This window comes from Schistocerca cancellata, chromosome 1 (assembly GCF_023864275.1).
Source record: "Schistocerca cancellata isolate TAMUIC-IGC-003103 chromosome 1, iqSchCanc2.1, whole genome shotgun sequence".
Classification (NCBI taxonomy): domain Eukaryota; kingdom Metazoa; phylum Arthropoda; class Insecta; order Orthoptera; family Acrididae; genus Schistocerca; species Schistocerca cancellata.
The window spans coordinates 1,226,377,342-1,226,404,006 of record NC_064626.1 but is presented as its reverse complement, the minus strand read 5'-3'; the positions used below and the strand labels follow the sequence as shown (position 1 = coordinate 1,226,404,006).

Below are 26,665 nucleotides of genomic sequence, written 5' to 3'. Positions count from 1 at the left end.
CTACGCTGCCTCTATAGGCCGTCCATAATTGCGAAAGTGCTGCCGGCGCAGAATGTTGTGCACAAATTTAAGTCTCGATTATGTCCCATAAATGTTCCATAGGATTACTGTCGTTGGGTCTGGATGGCCATATCATTCAATCGAACTGTCCCAAATGTTCGTCAAACCAGTCACGAACAGTTGTGGCCCCGTGATATGACATCGTTGTTTGTCAAGATCAAGTCGATGAATGGCTACAATAGCCGAACGTAACCATTTCCAGTCAGTGATCAGTTTATTTGGACCAGCGGACCCAGTCGATTCATATAAACACAACCCACAACATCATCAAGCCACCACCTGCTAGCACAGTGCCTTGCTGACAACTTGTGTCCATGGCTTCGTGGGGTCTTCGCCACCCTCCCATCAGCTGTTACCAACTGAAATTAGGACTCACCTGACCAGGCCACAGTTTTCCAGTCATCTAGTGTCCAGCTGGTATGGTCACGAGCGCAGGAAAGATGTTGCAGACGATGTCGTGATGTTAGCAAAAGCAATCGCGTCGGTCGTCTGCTGCCACAGCCCATTAACAACAATTTTCGCCGCATTGTCCTTTGTCTCACTTTGATTTCTGCGGTTATTTCAAAGAATGTTGCTTGTCTGTTGGAACTGAGAACAGTACGCAAACACTGCTGCTTTCGGTCGTTAAGTGAAAGCCGTCGTCCACTACGTTGTCTGCGGTGAGAGGTAGTGCCTGAAATTTGATATTCTCGGCACACTCTTCACACTGCGGATCTCTGAATGTTGCTGCTTCGACATTAGAATGTACCACTTGTCTACCTCCAACTACCAATCTGCATTAATGCTGTTAATTCCCGTCGCGCGGCCATAATCACCTTGGAAAGTTCTCAAGTTAGTACAAATGAGGCTCCGCCCATGGATTGCCGTTTCATACCGCGATACCACCACCATCTGTGTATGTGCGTATCACTATGTCATGACTTTGGTCACTTCAGCACACTTTAGGCACCTCCATACAGCGAGTAAGGGCGAGCAAATGCGTTGAGTGATTCGAGGATCCTTGGAGTTGCACGGAATGTTAGGTCATGACACCAACGCAGAGGCGAAGTTCCATATGCGGAAACATTACATGTAGTTTGTGGATTCCACACCAGTGGTTTTTCGTAGCTGGTGGTGCTGTTTGGTGAGACTGTGGCCCCACTGGTGTGTTGACTGCCATAGTGATGGCTGATAGGCGCAGGTGCAAGAAGAACTGCAGGTAATTGTTGAACGACGGTCATTTGTACTCGCCGTGCCTATGGGTTATGTGACAGAAGCCAGCTTCTGGTCACACAGATGGCTGTTGAAGCGCAGTGTTGTGCCACGACAGGTAGACCGTTCCTCCAACGAGCAGTCGTTGAGCTAATGTCCCATCATCATGTCGAAATCAGTTTCTTGTTCTTTGGTATAAATACTCAGAATAATTAATATCGTCATTATAGAAACTATATCATACTGAAGAATCGATAGTAAAACTTTATTGTTTCAGATACGTCCTCCATGTTACTGCTAACTTCAGCAGTGCCGTGTGTAGCACTATCTTCGATATTACCTACAATGATCTTATCTTTGTTGTTATTACTTCACGTAACTTCTGTGTCAGCACCTTTGATATAACATGTGTGAAATTATGTTATACATTATTTATGACCACTTATGTAATTCTAACCAATCTATTGATGTAATTCAAAAGTAATATCCTCTAAACGAACGAAAATGTAAAAAAAAAACTACTTGTAATGCTGGTTCATTCATGGGGAAAGTAGGTACATTGTAATGTAAAATTTGGAGGGTAATCCCTCCGCAACGGAAATGGCTTGGTGCGAATAAAAGAGGTGCATATGATGGTTGAGCTGGAAGGCTCCTGTGTGGCATGAACCAGGTGGCGACAAGCAGGTAATGTGTGCTCGTCTGGTAAATTGAAACAGGTGAGAAGTACTGCAACATTCTATAAGATGCCTCAGATGTGGACGTAATTTGGTTTATTATTCCTGGCATATTTGATGGGCTCTGTACTACGAAAGTCCGAGACTAAGAAGAAAATTTTAATAGCTAGTTACACAGCAAGGGCTGTGGATACTTTTTCTGACTTTTTTGAATAGCACGGGAGACTGACATTGCCACCACCTTATTCTGAAATTAGCAGTTGAGTACTATGTAATTGCATGGAGCAGTTATTTGGTTTCTCTTTCAGTAGTAAGTTTGTGTTCTGTAATCTTTGTGTTATGGCACCGTATTTTATCTTCAGTAGTTTACCTGGACCGGGTCCTGTCCAAAGTGCTGTTTTATTGAACTGAAAAACTGATAACTTCCTTAAAAAAGTTAATAAGCTTTGTGGAGTTGTAAAGTACATAATTATTCAATGAGCATATGTTTTTAAATAATACACATAATTTTCTTAAAAGGAGAGTTATATTTTCATCAAAGTACTGTTACTAAGAGAAGATATAAAGTATTCAGATGAAAGATTCGTCTTATTGAAATAACAGTGTTTATAATTTCATGTGTACAGTAGTTAACAGTATTTCTAATATTGTGCAGTAACTAAAAGGTTCACCTTAGATCCAATTCCACTCATAGCCTAGCTTCAGTGTCCCCATACTGACAGTTGAGCCAGACTTAAATTTCAGATAACATTTAAGTATCAAACAGTACAACCTTTATTTTTGTAACTTATATTTTCTATAGTAAGCAATTAGCTACATCCATTCAAACTATACTACATTCAGATATCGAATGTCCCATCTGAGCAAAATTGTATTAGAATTTGAATATTCCGTGAGAACACAAATAACAATCAGTAGAAAAGATATAATTACTTGGTTAGGTGTTGAATGTTAGTACTTTCCTATAATTAAACTGACAAAATAATCCCTATCCAAAATCACTACTAGTCAATTATGTGTAATGATCATTAGCTTCTTAATGTAATTTACAGATAGTATTATTTAGAGCTAGATGTTGAGTAAACCTATTAATACTCTTCCTGTGTGGTTATGTCGAACCACAGGTACATTACTTGCTAAATTGGGTTACTGTCTGGTATCTGATCAGCGAAACAGAATTTCAGTATCAAGTAAAGTCTATTGAATTAGTTAACTTTCTTTATGGACCATGACAGAACTTGTTACAACTTCGCGTCATTAGTTTGCCGACAGTTTCCTTCTACATTATTATAGCTTACTTTATTACAAATAGAGCCCAGGTTCGATTCCTAATGGTTTTGATATTGTTTCCTCTCGATAGGAATCTTTCGAGAGATTAAAAGCAATCCAATACCTTTCCATTACACACAGTAATGGTCACAAAATATAAACCATTTCACAGGAATAACACTATCGGTGTAATGATAATTTAGTAGTTTTCGGAAGTGTTAATAGCGAAACTTAAGGAACACAACTGTTCAGTACTTACCTGAAGAATCTCCAGGTTGGGCGGCATATCTGTGTGTAGCATCTGCAGTCGATTGTGGGACACGTCGAGCCGATGGAGGTTAGTTGGAAGACTATGCGGGAGCTTCTGCAGGGCATTGTGGGAAGCGTCCATTATGAGCAGGGCAGCTGGCAAAGTCTCTTGAAGCTCCTGTGCAGAAAACGGGGATTTACGTTACATACACCTACAAGACCTACCCTACATCTAAAAACCACTCAGTGTACAGTAAAAGATGATAAATAAATAAAAGACATAAATTTAGAAAGTTGTAAAGCAGAATATCACCTCATAACCATAACCAAATACAGCGCCACCCACTGTTAGATAAGGGTCTTCTTTAGACGATTCCATACATGCTTTCTAATCTCATGTTCCATTATGTCATCTCTTCAGTCTTTCCTTATATGTTGGAATTCAATGAAGATCTTCAGAGGACTCTGTGCCATTTCCCAACCACTTGCATATCATTTTCGCGTCACTCACAGTGTACCTTACACTGTAGTCCGTTACATGATATAAATGATGGTAGGCCTTCTTGTTGCACACTACTCGTATTTTATACAAGAATTCCTCTATTTAGTTTAGAACCATCGCTTTGACTGTTTGCTTTACTTACGCTTGTATCTAATTTCTCTGTGACTTCTGATTTAGTCCTCCCTAAGTTCCTGTCTAGTGCGAATATCTTCATCTCAAAGTATAACTAACTTCTGAAATTTTTTACCAACAGTCCGCAGCTCGTGGTCGTGCGGTAGCGTTCTCTCTTCCCGCGACCGGGTTCGATTCCCGGCGGAGTCAGGGATTTTCTCTGCCTCGTGATGACTGGGTGATGTGTGATGTCCTTAGGTTAGTTAGGTTTAAGTAGTTCTAAGTTCTAGGGGACTGATGACAATAGATGTTAAGTCCCATAGTGCTCAGGGCCATTTGAACCATTTGATTTTTTTAACAACAATATTAATATTTACATTATCCGAAGGAATTAATTGCAGCAGTCATATAGTTGCACAACAAGTACCCCAAGGTATCATTTACAGTTCTACATTAAACATTGAGAAATGTTATTCACCCAGAAATATTTGCCATTCAGCTTGCCACAAATATAATTGCTTAGGATATGTTAATAAAATTACTAGGAAACAGGATACTATCAATAGCAAAAAATGTAATTTCACTATAAATTATGAGAAAAATAGTAGTATTAATTTTATAAACATCAGTTGCAGTAATTTAAGATTATGTACTGCCTGGGAATTCTAGATAAGTATATTATTAGCGTGTGGTAACAACTCACTCAAATCATTCATTTTTACCTAGCTTCACCATTAACAGGAGAAACTGAAGAAATAGTTTAGTGATAGTATTAGCTAAATGATCTCAAGCATGTAATATTAATCTTTTTGTTACTGGATTGAGAATTCCATTAGTTACAAGTGAATGGTGACAAGATGTATGGGAAGGTACATATCAAGCATTACAATCGTGGAGTACGTGTTATTATTGGAACAATCTTGTCAAAATGTTTACTTTAACACTCAATAATCACTTCTCACGAAGTCTCCACTGTGGCTTGTAAGCTACTGGTTGATATTAACAGTTTTCCGCTGTAGTATGATTATACCTACATATTTTAATTTACAGATTGGGTAGGTAACTGTTTCTCTAGTATAAATAGTACATTTCATTTCCAAACCAAAAGTCTGATTAATAAAAATAAAAACAAAGTTTGTTCTATTCACAACAATTTCCACTATATTGTACTAAAATGTTAATTTACATGCAACCATTCTGCCAAAAATTAACAACCACAAGAAAAGATCACCCTTTTAGTGTGGACTTGGTCCAAACAGTTCAGCACACAAACATTTTTTTTCTTTGCTTCTTCTTGATTGCTGTACATTTCATAATTTTTCATGTAGAAAACGCATTAATTTTATCAAATGTACTTATTATAAAAACATCAAGCATTACAATTTGAACCGAATCAACAATACTTCACTTCTCTGTTGTGTTAAAAGTATTGTATCATAAATGGAATCATGGACCATTTCAGTGACCAAAATAGAGGGTTGTAGTTAACTTTATCATTTGCCTTCTATTCAAAAAGAATCCTGCTCCAAGAGATCGAAAGAGGCATAGGCATTCTGCCTCAATAGGTCTGTCGGCTACAGGGCAGAAAAAGAAAGGCGGTGCGCACTGGCGGCATGGAGACGGGCTGGGTGAGGGTAACACACGGTGATAACGTCAAACAGGATCTCCGAGTCGCCAAAGGAGAAGACCATTTGCCTCTGTTTGATTTCTTGGAGCCTTGTGATTGGCAGATGACGATCCAGATGTCTGTTAGCTTGAGGGGCGTAAAAAGTCTTCCCACGAGTACTCGTTCTGTCCTTTTCAGTCTGCTGGTTGTGTAGCAAGTGATTTCGTCACGTGGGGCAAAATTTTGGCGGTTTGTTGCACAGCTGGAGGAGAAGGAGACGGGGATGCTATCTTGACACTGGGCGATTTTAGAACCATCGTGCTGAATTTGAGGTCGCATGTCTATGCGGCCATGTCCTGTGGATCGAGGTATAGTAAGAACAGTGCTCCAAGTGCCAGACGGTATAAACGCAGGATTTCCGACTAGCCAAAAACTTTCAATCTCCTGGACGGCCCGCTCATCGAGATACATGGAACAATCTCGCAATTGTAACTGATACAGCAGGGAGAAGGAGGTGGACAATCGCCCTCGTGAACATCCCTCCCACAGATTACACATTTGGCTGGGTGTTGAAAATACATTTGAGTGTGGTTGTAAGGATGATACTGATGGGAGTGCATCGGGTTCCGAATATATCGTCGGACTATGATAACTTCATAGTTTGTTTTGATGTTTGATTGACGCACTGCTCTATCAAATGTGAGAAAAAGAGTGTGTGTGCACTCAGAATGCATCTAACTTTTTCATCCAACGATCGATTGCAACGACGTCCTGATCAGGGAGATAAGTTTGGATATATTCCTGAGTCAGCCCATCGAGCAGCCTAGTGTAACATCACTTGAAGAATTCAGCATTCGATGGACCTCGACGCGAACAGGTTAGCCTTGGAAGAGTGAAGCTGCAAGCATTTGTTGTACTTGAGTCGCAAAAAGTAATGTGCCATTGCGTAAACGAGAGCAGGATTTCAAAGGGCAGGCAACTGCATCAACACATTTCTGAATAATAGACGGATTAACCGTAACAAAGGACTGACTGTCTTCAGTATGTGAAACCACAACGAATGCAGCTGGGAGGGTCTTTGAATCGGTAGCCACATTCCGTTTACGCTTAGTAGAAGCAGACCGAGAAGAAGATCATTGGTTCATTGCGAAAAAATTCCCCATGACTGCCAGCGTCTCCAATGGCACGCTCCTTCCAAACTGGGGGCTCCATTCTGAGGGGGTCTCACTCACCTTAGGTCACATCCCCCGAAGTGCTGACAGTGGGACCAGTTGGCACTTTGGAAAGGTCACAGCTCAGGGAATCACCCCTCCTTGGGCCTGGTCTGCACCAAGGTGAGTGTGCGAACCCTATCTGTCGACCTGGGACTGGGAATTACACGTTACACAGTCACGTTTTCCGCGTCAGATGCGTGGGCCGGCCTTCAGGAGTGCACAGGGTGGAAGAAGGAAAACAGGAACCTCAAAGGAAGGATAACAGAAGGTCAAAGAAGAAAGAAAGAAAGAGAAAACAGCATGGGGACTGTTGTGATGTCAGTCTGCTAAAGTTCACAATAAATTCCGAACAAAAATACCCCAGACACGTTCTCCAAGATGGGAGAAAAAAGAAAAGCAGGAGGATAGACATGCAGCACCGATGTGAACAGTGCTGCAGAGGCTGCAGCCCCGTGGTGCCCAAGCAAGATCTCACCAAAGAATTGTGGGCCACCTGGGGGGTAAACATCACAGTAAAGCAAGCATTTCAGTACGTGATGTCGCATTCGCTTCTCTGTAGCAAGAGTAATGTGATGATACCCTGTTCTGTATATACAAAGTTGTATGCGTCACAACACTATCACACTGTTGTCTATTATTTTATGAAAAGCAGAAATTTCGTTACTGAGGTCATCTGCACTGCTTCTAGGAGCAGGAAACAGTTTCACTGTAACCTTATTTTAAACTTTGCGCTGGTTGAAGTGTGAGTTTTCCTCCACTTTGTAACGTTATCTTTGCGAGTAATAAATTTCAGATTTCCATTTTCCTCCAGTCGCTAGTGTAACCTTCAGCAATAGACTGGATGTCTCTTTCAGAATCATTGCCATGTTTACTTTCTTGAATTACTTACATCTCCTCCTCTGATTCATCAATAACACTGATCTCCTCCTCTGATCCATCAATGCCACTGCTGCACAGTTTATGATCTAATCCACCCGAAAAATCCTTCAGAATTTCGGTTATACCTTCCGGCATTATTTCTCTGAATAAGTAAACAATCCTGAAATCTTTTCAAACTACCTACCTGATATAAACGTTACTCATATTTGCGTGTACACACCAAATACGCATTTACTTCCAAAGCCCGGCGTGCGGGGCACTTTTTACACCAGTAGCGTCCTGCCAGCATATTCTCGGAAATATAGACGCACATAAAGCGACACAGTAAAACAAATTACAACAATCGGTATCTGAGACAACAATGGAGGATTATCTAGCACGTCAATAATCTCTGACAAACAGCGATGTTGCCACGAGCAGAGAAGTAAACGTGAGTTACTTCATGCCCCAAATCGCCTGCTCTAGGGTTAATCCCTCACTGCAGACACGTGAGTAACTAGGTGGCAGAAATATTGCTTGAATTGTTATGTGGTTCAGCACCGTCTAACTGCGTCGTCGTAACTGCACAAAAGTTCTACGAGGAACTGCTCGTCTTTCTCTTTATTGCTTTTTCATTCCTTTTTCGGGTCAGGACGGCTGCGGCAAGGTTTCTGCTGTACCGAGTTTTAACATGACAAAGTGGAACGTAAAAAATATAAAATATGATAAGTCTGCAGAGTTTTTTTTAATTACAGGGACATGGTTGCTTTATGTGACGCTAATGTTTGCGAGCATGATGCAGTAGTCCTTTTTATAGTATTAAGGAATTAGTTGGACCTGATGCCATAGTTCTGCAGGCGATAGTCTGTATCCGACTTTGTAAGCAGTTCTGGATAAACAGTAGGACGGAACGAGAGTCTCGGGGAGGAAGTGCGAATAAACTATAGATGGGAGCTGATGAGGATATGTGAGCTGGAGAAGGTGATTGTCAAGTAAGCAATGATATGGTGGGGGATATTTCACGGGATACAGCTCTTCTAATGATCAGACTTTGGCGAGTAGGATTGGAAATGGTGTGCAGGTTAGAGCTGGAGTGAGACTGAACAACACTTTCTAGATGGGAGAGTGTGAAATGAGAGTGATTCTACGAAAATGTGATCTTGGAAACAGGATAAAAGGTAAGTCAGGTGAATACCTGAGTTTTGCTGGAGAATGTACTGTGGCTGAGTTGGATGGATATTTTGGAGAACAGTGACTCTAAAATAGATTATTTCTTTCGATAGGGCAGTCAACTCTAGTTTGATGGGAGAATTCTTTGCGTTACATTTGCGTCGGTACGTGGGGTACATTGGTAGCAGGAGACACAAGGCTTTGGGAACTGAAGAAACATTTCCGTCGACAGCTGGCATTGCATGATGAAAAATGGGATGGCTTTGCTATCTTAGGTCAACTGATCGCTGCAGGAACTGCAGTTCAGGCAACAGTATCTGTAACAAGGCTATAGGGTAAGAAACGTACTTAACTCGAATTTCAGGAGTGAGGGAAGCTTGGTTCGATTGTGACCAAGCCCTAATGGTGAATCATTAGGCAACTCTATTCACACGAACAACCTCGTTAATGGAACTTTAACAATCTAGAAACATAAACAGCTAAAACTGACTTCATAAAAGCTAGTAAAGCTGGACTAGCTTTGAATATTTAGCAACATTTGCGGCAGGGATAGAATTAACTGATGCGAGAAAGAAAGATGATAGAACACCACAAACCATGATACAAAAAAGGAAAAAACCTATTACAGCAGCACTGTATGAATGACGGCTAGTACCAGACAATCTATACTCCTTTGAAGTACGCCAGATACTTCGCTCGCTTCTGATGATACTTTGCCCATTACGAACGACATGATGAATTCAGTTCACAAGTAGCTCTCAACATAATCACGTATCTGTTCAGATATGCACTTTGTGTTTTTTAGGCAACGACGCAAAAGTGTATCGCAGGTCCTGTGGAAGTCAAGCGACGCATTATCCACCTGAGTTCCTTCATCTACAAACTTGTGAGTCTCATGAATGAACACAGAAAACTGGGTGCCACACGAGTTGTGCTTGCAGGAATGCCTCATAAAGAGCACAAAATTTTACATTGCGCAGTGTTTGTAGAAAACAGTAGTAACTCACCTCCATGGCGTTGTAGGAAATGTTGAGGTTGGTGAGCGTCTGAGGCAGCTCTGTGGGCAAGCTCACGAGACGGTTCCGTGAAACGTTGAGGGCCAACAGTCTATCAGGAAGCCGCTGTGGTAGTTCCTGCAGTTGATTGCCCGCGACGTCCAACTGCAGGATGTTCGGCACGGCCTGCAGAGTGGCTGCACACATGAACAATGCTGGTAACGTTCAGGCCATACAGGAGTTTCAGAACCATTGAATAATGCGTTGTGACCGATTTAGTCTCTAAAGTTTATATCTCCAGCTCCACTAACGCTGTTGATTGAAAATGAAGACTCACCTTTCGTTACGCTACTAGCTGGTAACCAATATTGCCGGATATGTATTTATTCCACTTCTATTAGTCCATCTTCTCCTCTCCGTCACTGTATCAACCTCCTCCTCCCATTTGTCTCTGTCCATCTTCTCTTCCTTTCTCTGATTGTTTCCTCCTTCCCATCTTTCCGCCGATCTCCACCTCCACCTTCTCTCAGTCCATCTCCTTCTCACCCCTCTATTGGTCCCTCTCCCTCTCTTTCGTTCCTCTGTCCATCTATTCCCCTCCCTCTGTCTGTCCATATTCTCCTATTCATTTTCCATCTCCCTCACTTTGTCCATCTGCTCCTCCCTCATATCTGTGTCCTTGTCCTCCCTCTTCCCCTCCCCTTCTGTCTATGTCCTCCCTTCGTTCTCAGTCTGTCCATCTCTTTCTCCTCCCTCCTCCCTTCTCTCTTCACACTATTACCACCACAGTATTTCTTCCCAGACTATAATATGTGTACCACGTTTAATTAAGATCGATACAGAGACTTGGAAAGAGATTTTTACTCGCAGCTTTGCCAGCATACGCACAAGTCACACATGTTTAACATATTTCACACACATTTATACGCAAATTTCACCTGTATCTGTAGCGAATGTTAGCTTGCAGTTTAGATTGCACGCAGCTTAATCTCTATGACGTTAAGTCTTCTGAACACTGTGTCGCACAGTGATGTAATTTTGCAGGTAAATTCACTGAAATATGTGAATATTCTCTGCAATATAAATTGAAACGTTATACCTGATACGGCATTTTTACTACATATGCAACGAAAATATAATTGGCAATAAACTATATTCCTTTCATTATTTTGTAGGGGTTGGCAGCGAGATACAGTCTGACAGGGATTCGGAATTATGTGTAAAGTCTGTTGCATGATATTAACTGCTCTTGTTCCCACATACTGTATCAATAAATTCAGCGAATTTGCGCGTCGTGCATCGTGCGCTTCTCAGCTTTCACCGACTACTCAAACAATTCAAATGGGACGTATTGGACCATCCGCCATACTGCCCGGACCTTGCGCCCACCGACTTCCATGTTTTCCGTTGCCTGAAGTCACATCTTGGTGGAAAATCATTCCACGACGATGAAGAGATCAAAGATGAAGTTGAAATGTGGTTCCAACAAAAGGCGGCAACCTTCTATGACTGTGGGATACAAAAGCTTGTGCACCGACTTAACAAATGTTTCGATAACGGGGGTGATTATGGTGAAAAATAACAAATAATCCAGTTAATAAGATGTAACTGACGTATTCTAAATAAATGTTCCATTTAAGGACTGCGAGCCATTGTATCTTTACTTTTCGAAATGCCCTCGTATAAAATTTATACATGGTGAATGGCGTTGCTTGGGGTCAGCAATTGTGTTATAATTTAATTAAATAACTTTTACCGCTTCTCTTACTTCTTACTGTATTTCTTAGCACAAAACGTTTTAGCAATATGCTGCCCTCAGTAGGTACATTACAGTTATTTGTAAATTAAAATTAAGTGTGATTACGGTTGGTTGGTAGGTGTGACGGCAAAGGGCGAGTGCAGAAATTTAGACATAAGCAGAAAGATTATTTAAATTAGTGTACTCCTTAAGTGCGACAATACGTATACACCCAGACAGATCAACACAATCTGGGATTTACAAAATAGCGTTTACTATGTAAAAAGATCTTCTTTGTAGCCGAAACTGGGAGAGACTTCCAGATAATTTAAAACGAACACATACTTGTAAATGTATGCTAGACAGAAATTTATGCTGTATCGGCTGTAGCCACACAGATTAACGCCACTAGCCTCACATTCCAGGATACCGTGAATTTATATATTACAAACAAGGGACGCCAAATGGACTAGGATGAAGAATGGAAATTTTCTTTCACGGCACATTACATGGTATATGAGCAGTCTTTCTTTTGTTTTTGAGTCATAACTTTGCTAATTGGTTTGATACAGCCCACTACGAAATTCTCTCTTGCAACCGCTCTTCGTCTCTGTACACCCAATGTCTTCAATTATTTGTTGGGTGTATTCCAATCTAGTCTTCCTGTACAGCTTTTGCCCTCCACAGTTCCCTCTAGTACCATAAAAGTTATTCTCTGTCTTGAAAGATGTCCTATCACCCTGTCCCTTCTTTCTGCCAGTGTTTTCCATACATTCCTTTCCTCGCCGATCCTGGGACGAACCATCTCATTCCTTAACATGTTAGACCATCTAATTGGCAACATTTGCCTGTCGCACCACATTTCATATGTTTCGATTATCTTCCCCCTCTATTTTCCCACAGTCATTGTTCCATTACCATACAATGCTATACTCCAGAAATTGTTAGAAAATTAGGTCCATGTTTCACTCGCAGGCATCTCTCGGCCATAAACTTACTTTTTTCCAAAGCTAGTCTGCATTCCATGTCCTCCTCGCTCCGTCCTTCATGGCTTATTTTGCTGCCTAGGTAGATTGTCGAGCGCTCTAACCAAGTCGACAAACCTAATGAACGTCTCTGATTTTTCTCGAGTCTTGCTTCCATCATCAGTCTCAACGTTAGAAGTGCCTCTCTGCAGTCTTTACCTTTCCTAAAGCCGAACTAATCATCATCTAACTGATCCCGAGTTTTCTTTTCCATTCTTTTGTGTATTATTCTTGTCAGCATCTTGGATGCATGAGCTGTTAAGCTGATTGTGCCATAATTCTCGCACTTGTGGGTTCTCTATCTTCGGAAGTGTGCGTTATATTTTCCTGAAAAGCGGATGGTATATCGCCAGGCTCATACATTCTACTTGCCAGCGTGAATAGTCGTTTTGTTGCCACTTTTCCCAATTAATTTAGAAATTAAGACGGAATGGTATCTATTTTCCTTCTCCCTTATCTGAATTTGAGTCTCCCAAAGCTCTTTTGTATTCTGAGTCAAATATTGGTCCCCCAGTATCCTCCCTATCGGCTCCTGTTTCTTGTTCTATCACGTCATCAGGCAATTCCTTTCCGTTACAGAGGCATTCAACGTACTCTTTCAACCTATCCGATCTCTTTTCCGCATGTACCACTGGAATTCCCACCTCACTCTTAATGTTATCGTCTTTGCTTTTAATTTCGCCGAAGGTTGGTTTGATTTTTCCATATGCTGAGTCACTCCCTCCGTTAATCATTTCTTTCCCAGTTTCTTCAAAGTTTTCATGCAATTACGTATAGGCCCAAAATTTTAATGTGCACACCTGTGTCCTCCTGAATTTCTCCATTGACACTCGGGTCGGATTGATTGCATATACGATCCTGCAGGTCATAATGATTGCAATTTGAATAGCTTTACCTTGTCAGATTCCAGAGCGTACTGCCGAGCAACGGCTGGTATGTAGAACAGGGAAGTGGAGGAAAGTGGGAAGTTGGGGAGTCTTGCTAGTTGCCCATGTGCGAGAATGCATGTCCTCAGTGATGATCCGCTTGAAAAGTGAGGCAGAGAAATTCCTACGCAGGCATCTTCAGCTTATTATACATTTCCGCAGGTTCGTCATCCGGGTCAGTTGCTTTATTTTTGAGTAAACAAAATTATGTGTTGGGAATGGCTGAATGATTGTAAAAATCGAAACCACTACAGAACAGTTTTATTGCCAGAATGACAACCAAAAGTATGAGACTTGATATGTGTCAGGGGATTATGACAAAATACATGCTGAAACAGGGACTGCGAAATGGAAGACTTGCGGACACAGCTTAAGGGGCTCCGGAAAGGCTCAAAATCATGAAAAGTTCAATTTTTACTTTTTTGCGTTTTCTGAATCTGCAGACTATTACCTTTTAAGAGATATATAATTTATTCAATTCCGAAGACTACAACTATTTTTAATTTTTTTTTGAAATGTGTTCTACATGGGCGTGACCCACTGTGGTGCTGTTAAACTGCTGTCAAATGGTGTTATTATTAACCAATTATTAATAATTATTAATAATAATAATTAATAATAATAATAATAATAATAACTGAACTGTTGAAAAAGTGTATTCACGGAAAAACTGAAAACCCCAATGAAAATGTAAATAATGTTATATGGTCGAGAATCCCCAAGACTGTATTTGTTGGAATAGAAACACTTCACTTTGGTGTGTATGATGCTGTTGCGACTTTCAATGGTGGCAACATTGTAAGGTGCAAGGTATTTAGAAATATACCAATGAAGATAGGTTCTAACATGGTACGAGCGATGCTTGCTTTAGACAAGGAACGCCTTCGGGCTGCAGACAGGGCTGTAAAGAGTCTAGAAATACAAGCAAGAGTAAACAGGAGGAGGAACAAGAGGAAGCTGGAGGAGGAGTTTGCAGAGGATGAAGATAATCCATCCTATGGACCTGGAATGCACTAAAAAGTTAATCCAATCTTTGTCGCTCGATTCCCAAAACTTTTATTTTCTCATACTAATTACATGTTTTCTAAGGATCTTCCAAACATATTTGTTTCAAACTTTCAGTAAATGTTACACAGTACCTTCTGCATAATTTAACACAGCCTTTTCCCAAAAAAACTGTATATTTTTGAATATATAAATAAAAAATTGCAAAAAAATGTTGTGAATTTTCATTATAATTGAAAAAATCATCTTTAATAACTGAACTAAAATTTTGTAAAATCCCTGTGTTAAGTTGTAGCCCATATTCCAATAAATAATCTGTAAAAAGTTCAACTTCCTACCTCAAATACTTTGTTAGGAAAGATGTAATTTATAAGCGTTATTTTAACATTGCAAGTATAGGGCGTTCCGGAGCCCCTTAAGAACATTACTCCCAGACATTAGTCGCATAGCTTACCTTCACTCATTGTGATGATCTCGTCATCTGGAAGTCGCAGGATCTCAAGTGTGGGCATAGTGACCACTGGTCCATCCAGTTTGCCAACTTTCATGCTGCCCAATGTCAGCTCCTTCATGTGGACGTCACTGGATAGAAGTTCCGTTAAGAACTCCACTGAAATGGCAGAGAGCTGTCCCGACGAAGTCAGCTTCATGCGCGTCATCTCTCCTCCGAGCTCAGAGATGAAGCGCCGTTTGAAAAAGATCCAGAATTCGTCACTGGGAAATTTTAGGTGGAAGGTCCCTCGCTTGATCTCCTTCATGAACCTGACGCTCTTCACGCAGTGTGTCCCTCCTCTCTTCTTACTGGAAATGAGCTGTAATTGGTTAGCAGTCACACACAGGGTGCGCAAAATAACTCTGGTCTGAAAAATATTTATAGTAACACTGAAGCGGATTGACCTTTGTTAATGAAAATCGCAGAAGATACAAGAAATGGGTACCGGTGGCGTTGAGGCAGTGCCGTGGTCGATTTACCAAACTGTGAGACACGAGAAGCAGTATGGCAGCAAGAGCGGTTTCAATGTTCTACTGTACAACTACTGATAGCCTTGGGAGAGCCAGCCCTGACAAAACTGTACCATCTGGTGAGCAAGATGTATGAGACAGGCGATATGCCCTCAGACTTCAAAAGAAAAAAATATATAATAATTCCAATCCCAAAGAAAGCAGGGGTTGACAGATGTGAAAATTACCGAACTATCAGTTTAATAAGCCACGGCTGCAAAATACTAACACGAATTCTTTGCAGACGAATGGAATAACTGGTAGAAGCCGACCTCGGGGAAGATCAGTTTGGATTCCGTAGAAATACTGGAACGCGTGAGGCAATACTGACCCTACGATTTATCTTAGAAGCTAGATTAAGGAAAGGCAAACCTAAGTTTCTAGCATTTGTAGACTTACAGAAAGCTTTTGACAATGTTGACTGGAATATTCTCTTTCAAATTCTGAAGGTGGCAGGGGTAAAATACAGGGAGTGACCTCGGGGAAGATCAGTTTGGATTCCGTAGAAATGTTAGAACACATGAGGCAATACTCACCCTACGACTTCTCTTAGGAAATAGATTAAGGAAAGGCAAACCTAAGTTTCTAGTATCTGTAGACTTAGACAAAGCTTTTGACGATTTTCTCTTTCCAATTCTGAAGGCGGCACGGGTAAAACAGAAAGAAGGAAAAGGCTCTTTACAATTTCTACAGAGACCAAATGGTAGTTGTAAGAGTCGAGGGGCAGTGGCTTAGAAGGGAGTGAGACAGAATTGTAACTTATCTCCGATGTTATTCAATCTGTATATCGAGCAAGCAGTAAAGGAAACAAAAGAAAAATTTGGAGTAGGAATTAAAATCCATGGGAAAGAAATTAAAACTTTGAGATTCGCCGATGACATTGTAATTCTGTCAGAGACAGCAAAGGACCTGGAAGAACAGCTGAACAGAATGGACAGTATCGTGGAACGAGGATATAAGATGAACATCAACAAAAGCAAAACGAGGATAATGGAATGAAGTCGATTTAAGTCGTGTGATGCTGAGGGAATTAGATTAGGAAATGAGACATTTAAAGTAGTAAAGGAGTTTTGCTATTTGGGGAGCAAAATAACTGATGATGGTCGAAGGATATAAAATGTAGACTGGTAATGGCAAGGAAAGCGTTTCTGAAGAAGAGAAATTTGTTAACATCGACTATAGACTTAAGTGTTAGGAAGTCGTTTCTGAAAGTATTTGTATGGAGTGTAGCCATGTATGGAAGAGAAACGTGGACGATAAATAGTTTAGACAAAAAGAAAATAGAAGCTTTCGAAATGTGGTGCTACAGAAGAATGCTGAAGGCTAGTTGGATGGATCACATAACTAATGCGGAGGTATTGAATAGAATTGGGGAGAAGAGAAATTTGGGGCGCAACTTGACTAGAAGAAGGGACCGGTTGGTAGCACATATTCTTAGCCATCAAGGAATCACTAATTTAGTATTGGAGGGCTGCGCGGAGGGTAAGATTCGTAGAGGGAGACCAAGAGATGAATATGTTGGTTGCAGTGGGTACTGGGAGATGAAGAAGCTTGCACAGGATAGAGTAGCATATAGAGCTGCATCAAACCAGTCTCTGGACTGAAGACCACATCATCAACAACAACAACAACTGCAGCTTATCAATATGATAGGACTGTTTGAGTACACCTGACGCTTAAATATCCCCCGCTGGTAGAAATCACAGCAAGAGATCATGAAATAAATGAGGCTATGATATTACACTATCTCCACTGTTTGTCACAGAACACCTCATGCAATTGTAACAAAGTTGATGAGGCGATGCCTTGCTGAAAATATCCAGATGATGGGTCAGCCTCTGTGAGTTGGACCGCTCGGGTAGTAAACAGTTTTGTGGAAGCATCGTGTTGCGGTGTGGACATCAGAGACTGCACACTCCAATCAAATCTTGAGATGACGCAATTGTTCTTCATAGAGCTGACGAGGATTTTATGATTCTTAATAGAACATGTACTATGAGTTTACACACCCTGACAAGCTTTGCCGGAGCTCATCACAAGGAATTAAAAAACTGAGTAACCAAAATTCCTGATTTCACTTCACACAGAAACCACCGGTAGAATTCAGCATACGGAAGTTGATCTGGAAGCTTTAACTCATGCGCAACAAAAAATTTGTAAGGATAAAGAAGCAGGTCTCTTTTGATGATCTTTCGATACGAAATTCTGTTGATCCCCAATAGCAAAGGTGGCATTGAGATTTTGTCATAGTCTGTTTCACGCTTTCCTTCCCTTGAACAACGTTTTAGGTGTTCTAATTCTTTTCGAATGGTTACGGATTTGTCCCCTGTAGAGATGGTTTCACACCATTTTATCACTAAAATTTGCACTGCAGACTTTGCTGGACGTTTTGCCAAAACACTTCGTCTTAAAATCTTGTGAAAATATTTCCGCACACGTTTTCCAAGAATGGCACTCGGCACTGAAGACGCTCCGTTTTATCATGAGCACCATTTTATTTTGTATCCAGCAGGTCACTAAACACGTCTGTTCCTGTCACTCACTAATGATACAACGAAGCTTGCGGGATATCCCCACGTCTCGGCACGTGACAACTACCGGCTGGTGCCCAGAAATCATGGGTTTCACGAGTTTTTACATTCAGTAGATTTCCTGTTAATTAATAAGAGTCAAATCTGCGTCTGTCTTATAAATAGTTTCCAGACCAGCTCTATTTGCCGAACCTGCACAATGAAACCTACTGACATCAAGGTCTTACCTTACCAAGAAATCAGTGACTTAGTATATGATAAACTCCTCGTTACCGCTGCTTGCGAAACAGCGATTATGTGTTTGTGCATCTACTTTAAGGAATATTACGCAACACTGATTTTCCTTTGTGATTCTGTGTGTACGATATTCACTCATTACATGACGACGAAAATTTCTCCAGAACTGTCTGCACTTCGTCACGATCAACCAACGACAATACTTTGCTGCAGTCTAAATTATCGTCACAGAACATTTGTGCTTGTGCTGACAGATTATTTATGTATAGTGTAAACATTAGGGGTGCTATTATACTTCAAATGGCTCTAAGCTCTATAGGACTTAACATCTGAGGTCATCAGTTCCCTAGACTTACAGCTACTTAAACCTAACTAACCTAAGGACATCACACACATCCATGCAGGATTCCAGGCAGGATTCGAACCAGCGACCGAAGCAGTAGGGCGGTTTCGAACTGAGGTGCCTAGAAACGCTCCACCACAGCGGCCGGCTATTATGCTTCCTTGAGGCATACTGACGTTACTTTATGTGAACCAATAAAGCCTGGTCTGTTTAGTCAGTCAAAAGATCAACTAGTGAGTTGAGTGTCTGTGAACATCTTCTTTACGACCATATATTGGTCATTAGTCAATGATACTGTACAGTAAGACCTTTCGGATTTCTTAGACGATAGTTTCCAAGGCCTGTGAATGTACATAAGAGAAGCTGCGCTTCACACTTTTGATTTCGTCATCTGAAGGCGCCCTGAATCTTTACAGAAGCTTCTATTCTTTCTAGAACTTCTTAACGTTCGAGTTTCAGATATTCTGAACGATTCCGCTGACGATTTGGGTACACGATATTGGTACGTAATGCAACGCATATCCCCCGTTACGCATTGGTGTAAACTGGATGATTCCAGCGTCGTGTGACCACACGCAGCGCGAGACATTCTCACAAGGGGAAGCACAACGGTGGGTTCACAGATTATTTCAGACTTTGTACACCTTTAGTAGACCATTAACCTTCAAATTGCGAATGGGTACAGCTGGCTCAGTTCGTTTACTAAAATTAACATAAATCGATGAATAATATTTATTTTGTGACAGGACCTTATGTAATCCTCAAGTATGTAATAATTTATGTTACCCTCAATTTTTGTTTCAGAATGTGAAATACTTATTGTGACACATACCACTGAAACACTTTTGTGAATGGGTCTTTTAGATCCTGGTGGATATTCATTTCAATTCTTCCAACAAATTGTTTGTAATATACACGACTCTTGTCGTATGGCCTACAATGGCTCAGAGATATTTCATATTGTTATAAGAATTGGTGTAACAAGTGCACCGTCAGTCTGATTTAGTGTGCCAACACAGCTAGTCGTTTTCATAGCGATAAACAATTAGAAAGGTTTCTGAATGAGCCACATAACGAATCAGTAGATGATCCTGTCAGTGATTCAGATTTTCAAGATTCTGTTGATAGTTCAAGTGATGTTAATAATGTATAAGCCAGAATCGAGGGAAGTGTCTAGCACGATAAGTTATCACTACTATAGTCTTGGATTCGAAACTGATCTTTGTGGTGGAGATGGCAATGTGCTGATTGTTTAGGAAGATGACGTCCTTCATCTTCCATAATCTCTTGGGCATTGTATGCACTATATGTTTACTTTTTACCTAATGCCAGATTTACTTTTCTTGTGTTTCTTTGCAGATTATCTTAATGCTTTGTGGTTAATTCTCAGCTAATTTCCTTTTTTTATTTTCCATTTCTTTAGGGCTGGAAACATTCTTTTTCATGCTCCAGGACCTCCCCAGTTTGCTCTTCAGTAAATTAACGAAATTAAAGTATGCTCATTTTCATTGTTTATAACTGAAGAAATGTTGGCATTGATTTTAAATGAAAACAACAGAGAAATGACGCAAGTATCGCAAGCCGCAGATTCGACGTTCATATCTTTTACAAATCAGGAACTGGAGGATTATTTGGGACTTCTTATATTGGGTGGTGTGTACAGATCTGCTGGAGTACCTCTTGAAGAGCTATGGGACATCAGTAATGGTCGACCAGTTTTTCATGCAGCGATGACACTTCATCATTTCCATACAATTAGTAGATTTTTCAGATTTGAGAACAAAGAAGATCGACCAGATATGTGACGCCATGTTAAAGTGGCTGCTATCAGAACTGTCTTGGAAATGTTTGTGGAACAGTTGCCTGAACTGTTCGTTCCTTACCAAAATGTCACAGTGGACGAGCAATTGGTTCTACTCAGAGCAAGGTGCACTTCCGTCAGTACATACCTTCAAAACTGAGAGGAAAACGTGAAATAAGATTATGGTTGTTATCTGAAGTGAAACAGCATATGTTTTTGCAGCAGACTTGTATACAGGAAAGCCGGAAAATGGTCCACAAGAAACAAATCAAGGCAGAAATGTTGTATTGAGACTTGTGCAAAGTATTGAGAAAACTAGGCGAAACATTACCACTGGCAATTCCTTTACGGATTACACCCTGGCCAAAGAACTTCTAAATAAAGGTCTAACATTAGTTGGAATTCTCATAAAGAACAAATTGAGATTCCAAATGAAATGCTGGCAAACAATAGCAGACCAGTGTTTTTAACCATATTTGGATTTCAGAGCGATGTAACGCTAGTTTCATATTTGCCAAAAAGGAATAAAGCAGTAATATTACTATCTACAATGCACCATGACTGTAGCTTGTCTTCAGAGCAGCATACGAAGCCTGAAGTATACTACATTATAACAAAACCAAATGAGAAGTTGACACAACAGATAAACTTGCCAGCATTTATTCCTGTGAAAGGTGTACTAAGAGATGGCGTGTTTCTTTTGTTCTATAACATGCTACACATTTCTGCAATAAATGCTTATGTGTTGTAGGTACACACTAATCCTGGCTACAATCAAAACAAATTATACAAAAGGCGGCTATTTGTAAGAGAACTCGAATCTGAGCTGACAAAACCAATGCGAGAGGAAAGAATGCCTAAAATTATTTCTGACAAAATCAAATTAAGTTCGGAAAATATTGCTGCAATGAGTACACGAGCAAAGAACAGAGGAAGGGCCGATGTAAAGAGTGTAGACTGAAGAAAGATTGAAAGACTAACGAAAAGAGTGGCAGTCAATCATACCTCTGCCAAGAGCATGAAAATACTTACTGCAATAACTGCGTACACTATGCCAAACCCATAGAAATTGAGTTAAACATAGATCCACAAAATCAAATAACGTTGTTAAATTTAAATTTTAAGATAATTATTGTGTATAGTAAAAGTTAAAATTTAAGCTACAACATGCACTTATATGCAAAACCCTGATACAAACACAATTTTGAAGTACCATGCATGAACATTTGTTTCTCAAACTAAAATTTTATAAAACATTTTTGAATTAAATACGTTCAATAAATTTTGAAAAGTTCAAACTTCTGTTTTTATACATAAAAAACTAAATACAAAATAGACTTTCGAGGACCATCTCAGAATATATCAATTTTTTTTAATTGCTGGTCTAACAGACCAATTCAGAATATGGTTGTTTCTGTTTGAAACACAATAGGTAAGTTAAAACAGCATAATGTGCAAGAAGTAAGGTGCAATACTCTGTCAATTCCGAGAAAATTCCAAGACAACTAGTAAGGTGGTCATGTCATTTTGTTTTTGTATGCCATCGACATGCATATCTGACGGAGAGCATGTTACGTTACTGTGAAACAATCTCTGCCTCTGTGCAGTCTGATACATTCTTATTTGAAGTGTGATTAGTAGACTAGATTAGATTAGTACTTGTTCCACAGATCATGAATATGACACTTCGTAATGATGTGGAACATGTCAGGTTAATAAAAGGTGTCTATACAAGATATTACATTAAAGAAAATATTACATGACACTCAATATTTTTATTTTTTTTTGTGGGGATTGGAAAATTACCCACTTAGTACATCCAAAACATCATCTAATGGATAGAAGGAGTTGCCATTAAGAAATTCTTTTGAGTTCCTTTTAAATGCTATATGGCTATCTGTCAGACTTTTGATGCTATTAGGTACGTGACCAAAGACTTTTGTGGCAGCATAATTTACCCCCTTCTGAGCCAAAGTTAGATTTAACCTTGAGTAGTGAAGAGCATCCTTTCTCCTAGTGTTGTAGCCATGTACACTGCTATTACTTTTGAATTAGTTTGGATTGTTAATAACAAATTTCATAAGTGAACATATATATTGTGAGGCTACAGTGAAGATTTCTAGCTCTTTAAATAAGTGTCTGCAGGAGGATCTTGGATGAGCTCCAGTAATTATTCTGATTACACCCTTTTGCGCAATGAACACTCTTTTACTCAATGATGAGTTCCCCCAGAAGATGCCATATGAAAGCAGAGAATGAAAATAGGTATGGTAAGCTAATTTACTCAGATGTATATCGCCAAAATTTGCAATGACCCTAATAGCATTACTAGCTGAACTCAAACGTTACAGTAGATCCTCAGTGTATTTTTTCCAGTTCAACCCCTCATCAATGCATACACCTAGAAATTTTGAATATTCTACCTTAGCTACCGATTTCTGACCGAAGTCTGTATTAACTAATGGTGTCATTCTATTCACTGTGTGCAACTGAATATACTGTTTTTAATGAGAGCCCATTTGCTGAAAACCACTTACTGATTTTCTGAAAAACATCGTTTACAATTTCACTAGTGAATTCTTGTCTGTCAGGTGTGATAGGTATATTGTATCATCGTCAAAATGCACCAGCTTTGCATCTTCGTGAATATAGAATGGCAAGTCATTAATATACACTCCTGGAAATTGAAATAAGAACACCGTGAATTCATTGTCCCAGGAAGGGGAAACTTTATTGACACATTCCTGGGGTCAGATACATCACATGATCACACTGACAGAACCACAGGCACATAGACACAGGCAACAGAGCATGCACAATGTCGGCACTAGTACAGTGTATATCCACCTTTCGCAGCAATGCAGGCTGCTGTTCTCCCATGGAGACGATCGTAGATATGCTGGATGTAGTCCTGTGGAATGGCTTGCCATGCCATTTCCACCTGGCGCCTTAGTTGGACCAGCGTTCGTGCTGGACGTGCAGACCGCGTGAGACGACGCTTCATCCAGTCCCAAACATGCTCAATGGGGGACAGATCCGGAGATCTTGCTGGCCAGGGTAGTTGACTTACACCTTCTAGAGCACGTTGGGTGGCACGGGATACATGCGGACGTGCATTGTTCTGTTGGAACAGCAAGTTCCCTTGCCGGTCTAGGAATGGTAGAACGATGGGTTCGATGACGGTTTGGATGTACCGTGCACTATTCAGTGTCCCCTCGACGATCACCAGTGGTGTACGGCCAGTGTAGGAGATCGCTCCCCACACCATGATGCCGGGTGTTGGCCCTGTGTGCCTCGGTCATATGCAGTCCTGATTGTGGCGCTCACCTGCACGGCGCCAAACACGCATACGACCATCATTGGCACCAAGGTAGAAGCGACTCTCATCGCTGAAGACGACACGTCTCCATTCGTCTCTCCATTCACGCCTGTCGCGACACCACTGGAGGCGGGCTCCACGATGTTGGGGCGTGAGCGGAAGACGGCCTAACGATGTGCGGGACCGTAGCCCAGCTTCATGGAGACGGTTGCGAATGGTCCTCGCCGATACCCCAGGAGCAACAGTGTCCCTAATTTGCTGGGAAGTTTCGGTGCGGTCCCCTACGGCACTGCGTAGGATCCTACGGTCTTGGCGTGCATCCGTGCGTCGCTGCGTCCGGTCCCAGGTCGACGGGCACGTGCACCTTCCGCCGACCACTGGCGACAACATCGATGTACTGTGGAGACCTCACGCCCCACGTGTTGAGCAATTCAGCGGTACGTCCACCCGGCCTTCCGCATGCCCACTATACGCCCTCGCTCAAAGTCCGTCAACTGCACATACGGTTCACGTCCACGCTGTCGCGGCATGCTACCAGTGTTAAAGACTGCGATGGAGCTCCGTATGCCACGGCAAACTGGCTGACACTGACGGCGGCGGTGCACAAATGCTGCGCAGCTAGCGCCATTCGACGGCCAACACCGCGGTTCCTGGTGTGTCCGCTGTGCCGTGCGTGTGATCATTGCTTGTACAGCCCTCTCGCAGTGTCCGGAGCAAGTATGGTGGGTCTGACACACCGGTGTCAATGTGTTCCTTCTTCCATTTCCAGGAGTGTATATTAAGGGCAGCAGAGGACCCAAGGTCATGCACTCAGTATAAATGCGACCAACGCAGACCAGCGGAATCATTCCGTTGTTAGCTGTATCTGCAACAGCATTGAAGCACTATGCCCCGTCGACGCGTGTATCGTCAACGTCGCCATCGCATGCCAGTCTACAAACACATAATAAGCCTGGAGAATAAACTTGGCACAAATGGAACTGCAAAAAGTGTCATATTGAATGGACCAATTTTTTTCCGTGGATGTCGAGTTAATTTCAGTCTAGTGATGGACGTATTCACTCTTGACTTGTGATGCTACCCGGTAGATGAAGAAAGACTGATTCTAAAGGGCAGCAACGTTGAGTAACATGAATAACTAACAAAGCGAAAAGAATATCTATTTTGAATAACATTTTTTAAGAGAAGAATTCTGAAGTGAGTCTGAAGCACTTTGCAGCTAGGAACGACTACTGTCAGCTAGTTAACTTGCTCAGAGCTGATAGAAAGACTACCCCATTCCCCTGAGTCATGCATTAACATATTAACTGATTAAGCTGTTTGGATTTTATAGAAATTTTCTGTTAACATTGTACCCTTTTTAAATCACTGTTCACTTTGTTAAGCATAGTATAATTCATCCCAATGTTTTGTGTGAAGATCAAGCAAAATTTAACTCTGTCACATTCTGTGTACTCTAAATTTTGTAGCGGGGACTTTATCACCTTCTCCTATTGGTTTTGTCAAGAACACTTCTGAAAATGATTTGGAGAAAAACTTTAGTTTGTTGTATATACGAAACTATATTGTACGTGAAAACAAATACTACAATAAGACAATTTTATTTGGTACATAACAACGTTCTTTTCAAAAGAAGCACAGTCAGTGACTCTTTGGGTTGGGTGCATACCCTATCATTTTATAAATGAACTTATTTGGTAGACACATCTCAGCTATGCTCACTTTGGTCTGAGAAAATGCTTTCACAGACTTCATACCACTTGTTACTTTAATAACATGCAGAAAAGAATACAGAAAGTTCTAAGAAAATGTAAATTGTGTTGGAAACCCAAACCATCAACCATTACACATCAAGCACTATTGTTTCCTAAAATTCCTTCCAAATTATCGAAGCAGGCTGCAATAGACCTGTTAGGACCTCTTGACAGGTCAGTCAGTGGATACTGATACTTTTTTTGCTGTTGAATTAACTTCAAAAATCCTTTCCTTCACTACTTTACGAGATGCCAATGACAAAACAATAATTTGTTACGAGAAGCTGGTCAGATCGATAGTGTCATTTCCGACAATTTTTGGTTACGCACTTCACGACGTCACAAATTATACCTGTTTTTATTTCACTCTATTGGCCTCAGTCAAATCCAGCTGCATGGGCTATATGGTCATCATCAATACCAGACTTGGGATAAGCACACTCACACATTCCATGAGAATCTCAATGAGTTAGCACACGATTCTACATCGTCATCTCCATTACTTGTACTCAAAAAGCAACAGCTGCCATATGGTATCAGGAAGGTAATACTATTTTCAGCTTCAAAAAAATTACAACAAAAGAAAGTAGTAGATATGGGGTTCAACAACATTAAAAAGGCTGCAGAAAGAAGAAATAAATCTCAGGAACAGCAAGTGAACATAAGAAATCCACATTTTGCCTCGTTAAGTCTCACTATTTATCTTGTAAAAGCAAGCATCTTAGTGACAAATTCTTTCTTGTATGCAAGGGACTTTATGGGATACGTGGAATTGTATACTACAGTGTTGCAGAAATTGAAACTATTTGGACACACAAGAGCAAGCGACTTCATCATGTTTTACATATCAAACCATGTATAGAGTAGTTCTGTTTATTGACCGATGACCACGCTGTCTGGTCTCCTTCCCCAAACCAACCAAAGTTCCGTTTATTGAAATGGTAGCCAGTTGATGGAATGACATGTCACCTGTTTCTAAAATACTTCATGTGTTACAGCACACAGCAACAGCGTGCGATAAACAATGCTATTCCACGTCATGTCAGAGCGCCTCCCATCACTAGGAAGGCACTTTTGACAAGAAT

General features: G+C 40.8%; 1 protein-coding gene across 1 annotated transcript in view; it reads right to left on the bottom strand.

Moving 5' to 3' along the window:
- LOC126094749 (toll-like receptor 4) overlaps window positions 1–26,665 on the bottom strand; it is a 150,948-nt gene that overhangs the window by 68,904 nt on the left and 55,379 nt on the right. Inside the window, exons 4-6 of the mRNA XM_049909303.1 lie at window positions 15,048–15,394; window positions 9,912–10,096; window positions 3,454–3,621 (exon numbers count right to left, since the gene is read on the bottom strand). Of these exons, the coding sequence (XP_049765260.1) occupies window positions 3,454–3,621; window positions 9,912–10,096; window positions 15,048–15,394 (700 nt within the window). The remainder of the gene's footprint in view (window positions 1–3,453; window positions 3,622–9,911; window positions 10,097–15,047; window positions 15,395–26,665) is intronic.